The sequence below is a fragment of the Echiichthys vipera genome, assembly GCF_963691815.1.
Source record: "Echiichthys vipera genome assembly, chromosome: 16".
In the NCBI taxonomy this organism is placed as follows: Eukaryota; Metazoa; Chordata; class Actinopteri; order Perciformes; family Trachinidae; genus Echiichthys; species Echiichthys vipera.
In genome coordinates this window covers 30025370-30037939 of record NC_139841.1, presented here as the reverse complement: position 1 = coordinate 30037939, position 12570 = coordinate 30025370, and the positions used below count along the sequence as shown (strand labels likewise).

General features: G+C 39.8%; 1 protein-coding gene across 2 annotated transcripts in view; it reads left to right on the top strand.

Annotated features, from left to right (window-relative positions):
- man2a1 (mannosidase, alpha, class 2A, member 1) overlaps positions 1-12307 on the top strand; it is a 19341-nt gene extending 7034 nt beyond the window's left edge. For both annotated transcript variants that reach the window (XM_083929261.1, XM_083929260.1), the window contains exons 10-24: positions 1-52; positions 230-420; positions 648-845; positions 1530-1644; positions 1744-1811; positions 2828-2996; positions 3083-3319; positions 3404-3532; positions 3612-3726; positions 4310-4443; positions 5553-5694; positions 5859-5992; positions 6073-6267; positions 11634-11744; positions 11942-12307. The exon at positions 1-52 is cut by the window's left edge and continues 126 nt beyond it. In XM_083929261.1, the coding sequence (XP_083785387.1) occupies positions 1-52; positions 230-420; positions 648-845; positions 1530-1644; positions 1744-1811; positions 2828-2996; positions 3083-3319; positions 3404-3532; positions 3612-3726; positions 4310-4443; positions 5553-5694; positions 5859-5992; positions 6073-6267; positions 11634-11744; positions 11942-12112 (2161 nt within the window). In that variant the 3' untranslated portion in view covers positions 12113-12307. The remainder of the gene's footprint in view (positions 53-229; positions 421-647; positions 846-1529; positions 1645-1743; positions 1812-2827; positions 2997-3082; positions 3320-3403; positions 3533-3611; positions 3727-4309; positions 4444-5552; positions 5695-5858; positions 5993-6072; positions 6268-11633; positions 11745-11941) is intronic.
- Positions 12308-12570: the final 263 nt, after the last annotated feature.

Here is a 12570-nt window from a genome sequence, read left to right as displayed (position 1 = left end):
CTACCAGAAGCTCTTTGACTTCTTCCAGGAGCACCCGGAGCTGCACGTGACGGTGACGAGCGCACGCCATTATTACCATATTACTTATTAGATTTTGTGTTATTACAATAATATAATCTAATAAAACATGATTTATATAAATATAATGTGTTTATATTTTTATATAAATCAGAATATTCTGATCTGTTAAATCCCGTCCTCCTTCTTCTTCTGTGGTGTTTGCGTTCAGGCTCGTTTCGGGACGTTGTCCGAGTACTTCGACGCCCTCCAGCGGCGCCTGAGCGCGGCGGGCGCGTCGCTGCCGACGCTGCGCGGCGACTTCTTCACGTACGCCGACCGTGACGACCACTACTGGAGCGGGTACTTCACCTCCAGACCCTTCTACAAGCGCCTGGACCGGGCGCTGGAGGCCACGCTGCGGTACCTCACACACACGCGCAGCTATCATTTATGTTTATTATTATTATATAATAATAATTATTAAACGGGGGGGGCACACGGGGGCGGGGCACACGGGGGGGGTTGATTCTGTTTCTGTATTTTTATTTTGTTTCTACGATTTTAACGTTTTTGTTTGTTGCTCTAAATCAACGAGCGTCCCGGCGCCGCTCTCCGTCCTGACGGCGTCTCCTCTCGTCTTCTCTCAGAGCGACAGAAATCCTCTTCAGCCTGGCGTTGGCGGAAATGCGTAGTTTCCATGGTGACGGTCGTCTCGTCGCAGATTTCCCGGCGCGGGAACATTTCGGGCGCCTGACGGTCGGGAGGAGGAACCTGGCGCTCTTTCAGCACCACGACGCCGTCACCGGCACGGCCCGCGACCCCGTGGTGGTCGACTACGGAACCAGGTGGCTACTTCCTGTTAGCACACTAGCATGTTAGCCTTGTTAGTCAGTTTTAGTAATTATCTCTGTGCTACACAAACTAGCATGTGTTAGCATGTTAACAGGTACAAACTAGCATGTTAACCTGTTAGCAGGTACAAACTAGCATGTGTTAGCATGTAAACCTGTTAGCAGCTACAAACTAGCACGTGTTAGCTTCGAAAGCATTGTTGACACAGTTTTAATGAGGTTGTTATAAAAATACTTTTTCAGCTTCTTGATGTTTTTCAGAGAATCTTTAGCATCTTTAGCATCTTTAGCATCAGTCTTTAGCATTAGTCTTTAGCATTAGCATTAGTCTTTAGCATTAGTCTTTGGCATTAGTCTTTAGCATTAGCATGTGTTTTCTGTAACATTTTCAGCTTCTTGATGTTTTTCAGAGAATCGTTAGCATCTTTAGCATTAGCATGTGTTTTGTCTCATTTGTCCCTCCATGCTCTCTGTTGAAGGACGGCGTCACCACCGGCAACGGTCACAGGTACCGCTTCGCTTAGCGTGAGCAGTTAGCATTAGCGTCCCCTCCCTCCCATTCATTTAGCGTTAGCATCTAACGGCGACTCATCGCTCTCATCAGTAACATCTCGTTTTTAATCCGAGCGCGAAAGAAAAAACAAAGAGATGAAAGTGAAGCTTGTGTTTGTGTCTCAGGCTGTTTCACTCCATCCTGAACCTGCACCAGGTGCTGCGGGGCTCCGCCCACTGGCTGCTGCTACTGGACAAGAGCCAGTACCACCACAACCAATCACAGCCCTTCCTGCTCATGGTGACCTCTGACCTTTTGTACAGAGTCTAAACATAAACATATGATGTCATAATGTTTGGATGTTAATCTGAATAAATGAATAATGTGTTTGTTGTTCAGGACGACGTGATGTCAGCGCAGGACGCTCTGCCTCAGAAGACGCCGCTCACGCTCAGCGAGCAGCCCAGGTGAGGGGGCGGGGCTTGTGTTCAGGCGAGGGGCGGGGCCTGTGTTCAGGTGATGGGGCGGGCTTGTGTTCAGGTGAGGGGGCGGGGCCTGTGTTCAGGTGATGGGGCGGGGCTTGTGTTCAGGTGAGGGGCGGGCTTGTGTTCAGGTGAGGGGGCGGGGCTTGTGTTCAGGTGAGGGGGCGGGCTTGTGTTCAGGTGAGGGGGCGGGGCTTGTGTTCAGGTGAGGGGGCGGGGCCTGTGTTCAGGTGATGGGCGGGGCTTGTGTTCAGGCGAGGGGCGGGCTTGTGTTCAGGTGAGGGGGCGGGGCCTGTGTTCAGGCGAGGGGCGGGCTTGTGTTAAGGTGAGGGGGCGGGGCCTGTGTTCAGGCGAGGGGCGGGTTTGTGTTCAGGTGAGGGGGCGGGGCTTGTGTTCAGGTGAGGGGCGGGGCTTGTGTTCGGGTGATGGACGGGGCTTGTGTCCAGGTGAGGGGCGGGGCTTGTGTTCAGGTGAGGGGGCGGGGCTTGTGTTCGGTGAGGGGCGGGGCTTGTGTTCAGGTGATGGGGCGGGGCTTGTGTTCAGGTGAGGGTTGTGTTCAGGTGAGGGGGCGGGGCCTCGTCCACTTCTGAGCCTCCTTCTGTTCCAACATGGTGTTTGTTAAAGAGGATCCAGGACCAGCACACAAGTCTAACACCAGCGCATGAATGCAGCGCGCTGATCTGTTGCTAGGAGACAGCTGTGCGTCCAATCAGGAGCCATCTTCATGTAAACAGGAAGTCACCGTGGCGTTGTTTTTGTGTCTCCTGCACGTGGAGAAATGTTTATAACGGATATCTGATGATGCTAAGCTACCTGATGCTAAGCTACCTGATGCTAAGCTACCTGATGCTGAGCTACCTGATGCTAAGCTAACTGATGCTGAGCTACCTGATGCTAAGCTAACTGATGCTATCATTCGGTCAGATGTAATTAAACGTTATTGTTGTTGTTTATTAGTAAACATGATGATGATTCACTCAGAGTCCCTGTTTGGGCTCCAGGTCCGTGGTCGTCTTTAACCCGACGGAGCAGCTGCGTTCGTGCGTCCTCAGCGTCCTCGTCGACTCTCCGGACGCTCGCGTGGTCGACGCAGAGACAGGTCGACCAATGGCTGCACAGATCTCTGCGGTGTGGGCGGAGCCGAGCCGGGCGTCGTCAGAGTCCTTCCAGGTTCCATCTTTACCTCGTTCACTGTTGTTGTTGTTGTTCCGTGTTGTTTTAAGCCCCGCCCCTGAACACTGATTGTCCAATCACAGCTGGACTTCCTGTCTGAACTTCCTCCTCTGTCATTGGTCGTGTATCACGTGACCAAAGCCTCCGCTGGCTCCTCCCACCGGGCTCAGTACACTTTCCATCGCCGCGGCAACCCGCCGACCGTCCACAGCGAGCACTTCCAGGTGTCCCGCCCACACGGACCCGAGGCCGACGCCCCTCTGTCGCTTAGCAACAAGCACGTCCAAATATGGAGTTCCCCGGAGACGGGCCTGCTGCAGGTCGGGCTTTTCAAAATAAAGTGTTATTAGTTAATATGAGCTTTTATTTCTTTCACTAATGAAACGTTTTATTCTGACGTGCAGAAGCTGCGTCTGCGGTCCGGGCCGGTCCATCAGCTCCAGGTCCAGTTCCTGTGGTACGGCACCAGAACCAGAACCAACCGGGACAAGAGCGGGGCCTACCTGTTCCTGCCGGGGGAGGAGGGGGCTCAGGTAAGACCAGAGCCAGAACCAGTCTGAACCAGAACCAGTCAGACCCGAACTAACTGCCCCCCCCCCCCCCCCCCCACAGCCCTACTCGTCCTCAGAACCGCCCCTGGTCCGTGTCTCCAGAGGTCCTGTGTTCTCTGACATCACTTCCTGTTTCCGACACTTCACGCACAGGGTCCGGCTGCTTCACCTGGACGGTACCCTCAGAACCACATCAGAACCCATCAGAACCCCATCAGAACCACATCAGAACACATCAGAACCCATCAGAACCCCATCAGAACACATCAGAACCCATCAGAACCCATCAGAACCCATCAGAACCCCATCAGAACCCATCAGAACCCCATCAGAACCCATCAGAACCACATCAGAACCAAATCAGAACACATCAGAACCACATCAGAACCCATCAGAACCACATCAGAACCCATCAGAACACATCAGAACCACATCAGAACCCATCAGAACCACATCAGAACACATCAGAACACATCAGAACCACATCAGAACACATCAGAACCACATCAGAACCCATCAGAACCCATCAGAACACATCAGAACCACATCAGAACCCATCAGAACCACATCAGAACCCATCAGAACCACATCAGAACCCATCAGAACCCATCAGAACCACATCAGAACCCATCAGAACCACATCAGAACACATCAAACACATCAGAACCACATCAGAACCACATCAGAACCACATTAGAACTTGTTTATTCATTCAGTTAAAACTAGGATTTCAAAATAAAAGCCTCCCGTCTGCTGCAGGGCATGCTGGGAGATCTCTGGAGATTTCCAACATGGTGGACATCAGGTCGGAGTCCAACCGTGAGCTCGCCATGAGACTCGTCAGCGACGTTGCCAACGGAAACCGTTTCCACACCGACCTCAACGGCTTCCAGGTTCACACGCCGTTTAATGATGTCACAGTTTAACGATGTCACAGTTTAATGATGTCACAGTTTAATGATGTCACCGTTTAATGATGTCACCGTTTAATGATGTCACAGTTTAATGATGTCACCGTTTAATGATGTCACAGTTTAACGATGTCACAGTTTAACGATGTCACAGTTTAATGATGTCACCGTTTAATGATGTCACCGTTTAATGATGTCACAGTTTAATGATGTCACAGTTTAATGATGTCACCGTTTAATGATGTCACCGTTTAATGATGTCACCGTTTAATGATGTCACAGTTTAATGATGTCACAGTTTAATGATGTCACCGTTTAACAATGTCACAGTTTAATGATGTCACCGTTTAATGATGTCACAGTTTAACGATGTCACAGTTTAATGATGTCACAGTTTAATGATGTCACAGTTTAATGATGTCACAGTTTAATGATGTCACAGTTTAATGATGTCACAGTTTAATGATGTCACAGTTTAATGATGTCACAGTTTAATGATGTCACAGTTTAATGATGTCACAGTTTAACGATGTCACAGTTTAATGATGTCACTGTTTAATGATGTCACAGTTTAATGATGTCACAGTTTAATGATGTCACAGTTTAATGATGTCACAGTTTAACGATGTCACCGTTTAATGATGTCACCGTTTAACGATGACCTCAGATCTGTTGTTGTTGTTGTTGTTGTTGTTTGTTGATGACCTCAGATCTGTTGTTGTTGTTGTTTGTTGATGACCTCAGATCTGTTGTTGTTGTTGTTGTTGTTGTTGACCTCAGATCTGTTGTTGTTGTTTGTTGATGACCTCAGATCTGTTGTTGTTTGTTGTTGACCTCAGATCTGTTGTTGTTGTTGTTGTTGTTGTTTGTTGTTGACCTCAGATCTGTTGTTGTTTGTTGATGACCTCAGATCTGTTGTTGACCTCAGATCTGTTGTTGTTTGTTGTTGACCTCAGATCTGTTGTTGTTGTTGTTGTTTGTTGATGACCTCAGATCTGTTGTTGTTGTTGTTGACCTCAGATCTGTTGTTGTTGTTGTTTGTTGATGACCTCAGATCTGTTGTTGTTGTTGTTGTTTGTTGTTGACCTCAGATGCAGCAGCGGCGGACGCTGGCGAAGCTCCCCCTGCAGGCGAACTTTTACCCGATGACCTCGGCGGCGTTTCTCCAGGACTCAACGTCTCGTTTGTCTCTGCTGTCGGCGCAGAGTCAGGCGGTCGCTTCCCTCCAACCGGGTGAGTCTTTAACCCTGACCTTTGACCCCTGACCTCTGACCCCTGACCTCTGACCTTTAACCTCTGACCCCTGACCTGTGACTGACCCCTGACCTGTGACCTCTGACCCCTGACCTCTGACCCCTGACCTTTGACCCCTGACCTTTAACCTCTGGCCGGTGCAGGTGAGCTGGAGGTGGTGTTGGACCGGCGCCTGCAGCAGGACGATAACCGCGGCCTCGGTCAGGGCGTCACTGACAACAAGCTGACGGCGAGTCTGTTCCAGCTGCTGCTGGAGGAGCGAGGGGGCGGAGCCTCGGTCAGTGCCGCTTTAAACAAATGTGATGGAACGTCGTAAAGTTTAGTTTATATTTTATTGTTGTGTTGTTGTTGTGACAGGAAGTGGGCGGAGCCTCAGTTGAGCACCTGTCGCTGCTCGCCCACCTGACCTCGCTCTCTCTCTGTCACCCGCCAATCACCATGGTCGCCCCTAGCGACAGCCAGGTGCCCAAACTCCGCCCCTTCCTGCCGCTCAGCTCGTCGCTGCCGTGTGACGTTCACCTGCTGAACCTGAGGACGCTGGAGGACTCGCAGGTATAACATGTTATCACCTGTTACAACACGTTTATAACGTTTCTATAAAGTTATAACATGTTTATAACGTTTCTGTAACTGTTATAACATGTTTATAACGTTTCTATAACTGTTATAACATGTTTATAACGTTTCTGTAACTGTTATAACATGTTTATAACGTTTCTATAACTGTTATAACATGTTTATAACGTTTCTATAACTGTTATAACATGTTTCTAACGTTTCTATAGCGTTATAACATGTTTATAACGTTTCTATAGTGTTATAACATGTTTATAACGTTTCTATAACTGTTATAACATGTTTATAACGTTTCTATAGCGTTATTACATGTTTATAACGTTTCTATAGCGTAATAACATGTTTATAACGTTTCTATAACTGTTATAACATGTTTATAACGTTTCTATAGTGTTATAACATGTTTATAACGTTTCTGTAACTGTTATAACATGTTTATAACGTTTCTATAGTGTTATAACATGTTTATAACGTTTCTATAACTGTTATAACATGTTTATAACGTTTCTTTAGTGTTATAACATGTTTATAACGTTTCTATAACTGTTATAACATGTTTATAACGTTTCTATAACTGTTATAACATGTTTATAACGTTTCTATAACTGTTATAACATGTTTATAACGTTTCTATAGCATTATAACATGTTTATAACGTTTCTATAGTGTTATAACATGTTTATAACGTTTCTATAACTGTTATAACATGTTTATAACGTTTCTATAGCGTTATAACATGTTTATAACGTTTCTATAGCGTAATAACATGTTTATAACGTTTCTATAACTGTTATAACATGTTTATAACGTTTCTATAGTGTTATAACATGTTTATAACGTTTCTATAGTGTTATAACATGTTTGTAACGTTTCTATAGCTGTTATAACATGTTTATAACGTTTCTATAGTGTTATAACATGTTTATAACGTTTCTATAGTGTTATAACATGTTTATAACGTTTATATAACTGTTATAACATGTTTATAACGTTTCTATAGTGTTATAACATGTTTATAACGTTTCTATAACTGTTATAACATGTTTATAACGTTTCTATAGTGTTATAACATGTTTATAACGTTTCTATAGTGTTATAACATGTTTATAACGTTTCTATAACTGTTATAACATGTTTATAACGTTTCTGTAACTGTTATAACATGTTTATAACGTTTCTATAACTGTTATAACATGTTTATAACGTTTCTATAGTGTTATAACATGTTTATAACGTTTCTATAGTGTTATAACATGTTTATAACGTTTCTATAGTGTTATAACATGTTTATAACGTTTCTGTAACTGTTATAACATGTTTATAACGTTTCTATAACTGTTATAACATGTTTATAACGTTTCTATAACGTTATAACATGTTTATAACGTTTCTATAGTGTTATAACATGTTTATAACGTTTCTATAGTGTTATAACATGTTTATAACGTTTCTATAACGTTATAACATGTTTATAACGCTTCTATAGTGTTATAACATGTTTATAACGTTTCTGTAACTGTTATAACATGTTTATAACGTTTCTATAACTGTTATAACATGTTTATAACGTTTCTATAACGTTATAACATGTTAATAACGTTTCTATAACTGTTATAACATGTTTATAACGTTTCTATAGTGTTATAACATGTTTATAACGTTTCTATAACTGTTATAACATGTTTATAACTGTTATAACGTTTCTAGACTTTTTTCATTTTTCTCAAAATGTTGCGACTTTTTCCCGAAAATTGTACGATTTTTTTAATTTTTCTCAAAACTTTGCGACTTTTCCCGAAAATTGTACGACTTTTTTTTTTCCTCAAAATTTTGCGACTTTTTACAGAAAATTGTACGACTTTTTTCATTTTTCTCAAAATTTTGCGACTTTTTCCCGAAAATTGTACGATTTTTTTAATTTTTCTCAAAACTTTGCGACTTTTCCCGAAAATTGTACGACTTTTTTTTTTCCTCAAAATTTTGCGACTTTTTACAGAAAATTGTACGACTTTTTTCATTTTTCTCAAAATTTTGCGACTTTTTCCCGAAAATTGTACGACTTTTTTTTTTCCTCAAAATTTTGCGACTTTTTACAGAAAATTGTACGACTTTTTTCATTTTTCTCAAAATTTTGCGACTTTTTCCCGAAAATTGTACGACTTTTTTCATTTTTCTCAAAATTTGGCGATTTTTTACAGAAAATTATACGACTTTTTTCATTTTTCTCAAAATGTTGCGACTTTTTCCAGAAAATTGTACGACTTTTTTCATTTTTCTGAAAATTGTACGACTTTTTTCACCTTTTTTAACTTTTTTCTCAAAATTTTGCGACTTTTTCCAGAAAATTGTACGACTTTTTTCATTTTTCTCAAAATTTTGGGACTTTTTCAAGAAAATTGTACGACTTTTTTCATTTTTCTCAAAGTTTTGCGACTTTTTCCAGAAAATTGTACGACTTTTTTCATTTTTCTCAAAATGTGGCGATTTTTTACAGAAAATTGTACGACTTTTTTCATTTTTCTCAAAATTCTACGACTTTTTCCCGAAAATTGTACGACTTTTTCACCTTTTTTTACTTTTTTCTCAAAATGTTTCGACTTTTTCTATAACATTATAACATGTTTATAACGTTTCTATAACAGTTATAACATGTTTATAACGTTTCTATAGTGTAATAACATGTTTATAACGTTTCTGTAACTGTTATAACATGTTTATAACGTTTCTATAACTGTTATAACATGTTTATAATGTTTCTATAACTGTTATAACATGTTTATAACGTTTCTATAACTGTTATAACATGTTTATAACGTTTCTATAACTGTTATAACATGTTTATAATGTTTCTATAGCGTTATAACATGTTTATAACGTTTCTATAGTGTTATAACATGTTTATAACGTTTCTATAGCGTTATAACATGTTTATAACGTTTCTATAGTGTTATAACATGTTAATAACGTTTCTATAACTGTTATAACATGTTTATAACGTTTCTATAGTGTTATAACATGTTTATAACGTTTCTATAGTGTTATAACATGTTTATAACGTTTTTATAACTGTTATAACATGTTTATAACGTTTCTATAGTGTTATAACATGTTTATAACGTTTCTATAGTGTTATAACATGTTTATAACGTTTCTATAACTGTTATAACATGTTTATAACGTTTCTATAGTGTAATAACATGTTTATAACGTTTATGTAACTGTTATAACATGTTTATAACGTTTCTATAACTGTAATAACATGTTTATAACGTTTCTGTAACTGTTATAACATGTTTATAACGTTTCTATCACGTTATAACATGTTTATAACGTTTCTATAGCGTTATAACATGTTTATAATGTTTCTATAACTGTTATAACATGTTTATAACGTTTCTATAACTGTTATAACATGTTTATAACGTTTCCATAACTGTTATAACATGTTTATAACGTTTCCATAACGTTATAAACATGTTTATAACGTTTCTATAGTGTAATAACATGTTTATAACGTTTCTATAGTGTAATAACATGTTTATAACGTTTCTATAGTGTAATAACATGTTTATAACGTTTCTATAGTGTTATAACATGTTTATAACATTTCTATAGCTGTTATAACATGTTTATAACGTTTCTATAGCGTAATAACATGTTTATAACGTTTCTATAACTGTTATAACATGTTTATAACGTTTCTATAACTGTTATAACATGTTTATAACGTTTCTATAGTGTTATAACATGTTTATAACGTTTCTATAGTGTTATAACATGTTTATAACGTTTCTATAACTGTTATAACATGTTAATAACGTTTCTATAGTGTTATAACATGTTTATAACGTTTCTATAACTGTTATAACATGTTAATAACGTTTCTATAGTGTTATAACATGTTTATAACGTTTCTATAACTGTTATAACATGTTAATAACGTTTCTATAATGTTATAACATGTTTATAACGTTTCTATAGCGTTATAACATGTTTATAACGTTTCTATAGTTTTATAACATGTTTATAACGTTTCTATAACTGTTATAACATGTTTATAACGTTTCTATAACTGTTATAACATGTTTATGACGTTTATATAGTGTTATAACATGTTTATAACGTTTCTATAGCGTTATAACATGTTTATAACGTTTCTATAGTGTTATAACATGTTTATAACGTTTCTATAGTGTTATAACATGTTTATAACATTTCTATAGCTGTTATAACATGTTTATAACGTTTCTATAGTGTTATAACATGTTTATAACGTTTATATAGCGTAATAACATGTTTATAACGTTTCTATAACTGTTATAACATGTTTATAACGTTTCTATAACTGTTATAACATGTTTATAACGTTTCTATAGTGTTATAACATGTTTATAACGTTTCTATAGTGTTATAACATGTTTATAACGTTTCTATAACTGTTATAACATGTTTATAACGTTTCTATAACTGTTATAACATGTTTATAACGTTTCTATAACTGTTATAACATGTTAATAACGTTTCTATAGTGTTATAACATGTTTATAACGTTTCTATAGCGTTATAACATGTTTATAACGTTTCTATAGTTTTATAACATGTTTATAACGTTTCTATAACTGTTATAACATGTTTATAACGTTTCTATAACTGTTATAACATGTTTATGACGTTTATATAGTGTTATAACATGTTTATAACGTTTCTATAGCGTTATAACATGTTTATAACGTTTCTATAACTGTTATAACATGTTTATAACGTTTCTATAGTGTTATAACATGTTTATAACGTTTCTATAATGTTATAACATGTTTATAATGTTTCTATAGTGTTATAACATGTTTATAACGTTTCTATAGTGTTATAACACGTTTATAACGTTTCTATAGTTTTATAACATGTTTATAATGTTTCTATAACTGTTATAACATGTTTATAACGTTTCTATAACTGTTATAACATGTTTATAACGTTTCTATAACTGTTATAACATGTTTATAACGTTTCTATAACTGTTATAACATGTTAATAACGTTTCTATAACTGTTATAACATGTTTATACCGTTTCTATAACTGTTATAACATGTTTATAACGTTTCTATAAAGTTATAACATGTTTATAACGTTTCTATAAAGTTATAACATGTTTATAACGTTTCTATAACTGTTATAACATGTTAATAACGTTTCTATAGTGTTATAACATGTTTATAACGTTTCTATAACTGTTATAACATGTTTATAACGTTTCTATAACTGTTATAGAAACGTTATAACAGTTAATAAATGTCTTTTACTTTGATGTAATTCTTATTTCCTGTTTGTTTGTGGTAAACAGGAAGCAGAAAGTCCGTCACAGGAAGTGGCGCTTCTCCTCCACAGGAAAGGCTTTGACTGTAGCTCCTCCCCCGAGCCGCCGCTGCAATGCACGTGGAGCGTGGACGATGAGGTGCGCGCACACACACACACACACACACACACACACACACACACACACACACACACACACACACACACACACACACACACACACACACACACACACACACACACACACACACACACACACACACACACACACACACACACACGTTTGACTCGTCTGTGATTGGAGCGCGATGACATCATTGGCGTCCGTGTCCTCAGGTGAACATGGACGACCTTTTCTCGCCTCTTCGCTTCCGCTCGCTGCGTCGCTCGGGCCTCACTCTGCTGAGGGACCACGACGAACCGGAGTCTGCCCGGCAACAGCAGCCGCCACGCATCACCGCCCTGCGACCAATGGAGATCAGCGCCTTCAGAGCCGAGATCGACTGAATCAGTCCAGGAGCCAATCAGAGCGCAGCTCCCGAGGGACCGGGAAATAAACAAAATATAATATTTAAAACTTTAAAATCAAATATAACAACGACAGAATCACAAGAATCAAACCCCTGAACTCTAAAGGGTCAGGGGTCCAGAGGGTCAGGGGTCCAGAGAGTCAGGGGTCCAGAGGGTCAGGGGTCCAGAGGGTAAGGGGCCCAGAGGGTCAGGGGTCTAAAGGGTCAGGGGTCCAGAGGGTCAGGGGTCCAGAGGGTCAGGGGTCTAAAGGGTCAGGGGTCCAGAGGGTCAGGGGTCCAGAGGGTCAGGGGTCCAGAGGGTCAGGGGTCTAAAGGGTCAGGGGTCCAGAGTGTCAGGGGCCCAGAGGGTCAGGGGTCCAGAGTGTCAGGGGTCTAAAGGGTCAGGGGCCCAGAGGGTCAGGGGTCCAGAGGGTCAGGGGCCCAGAGGGTCAGGGG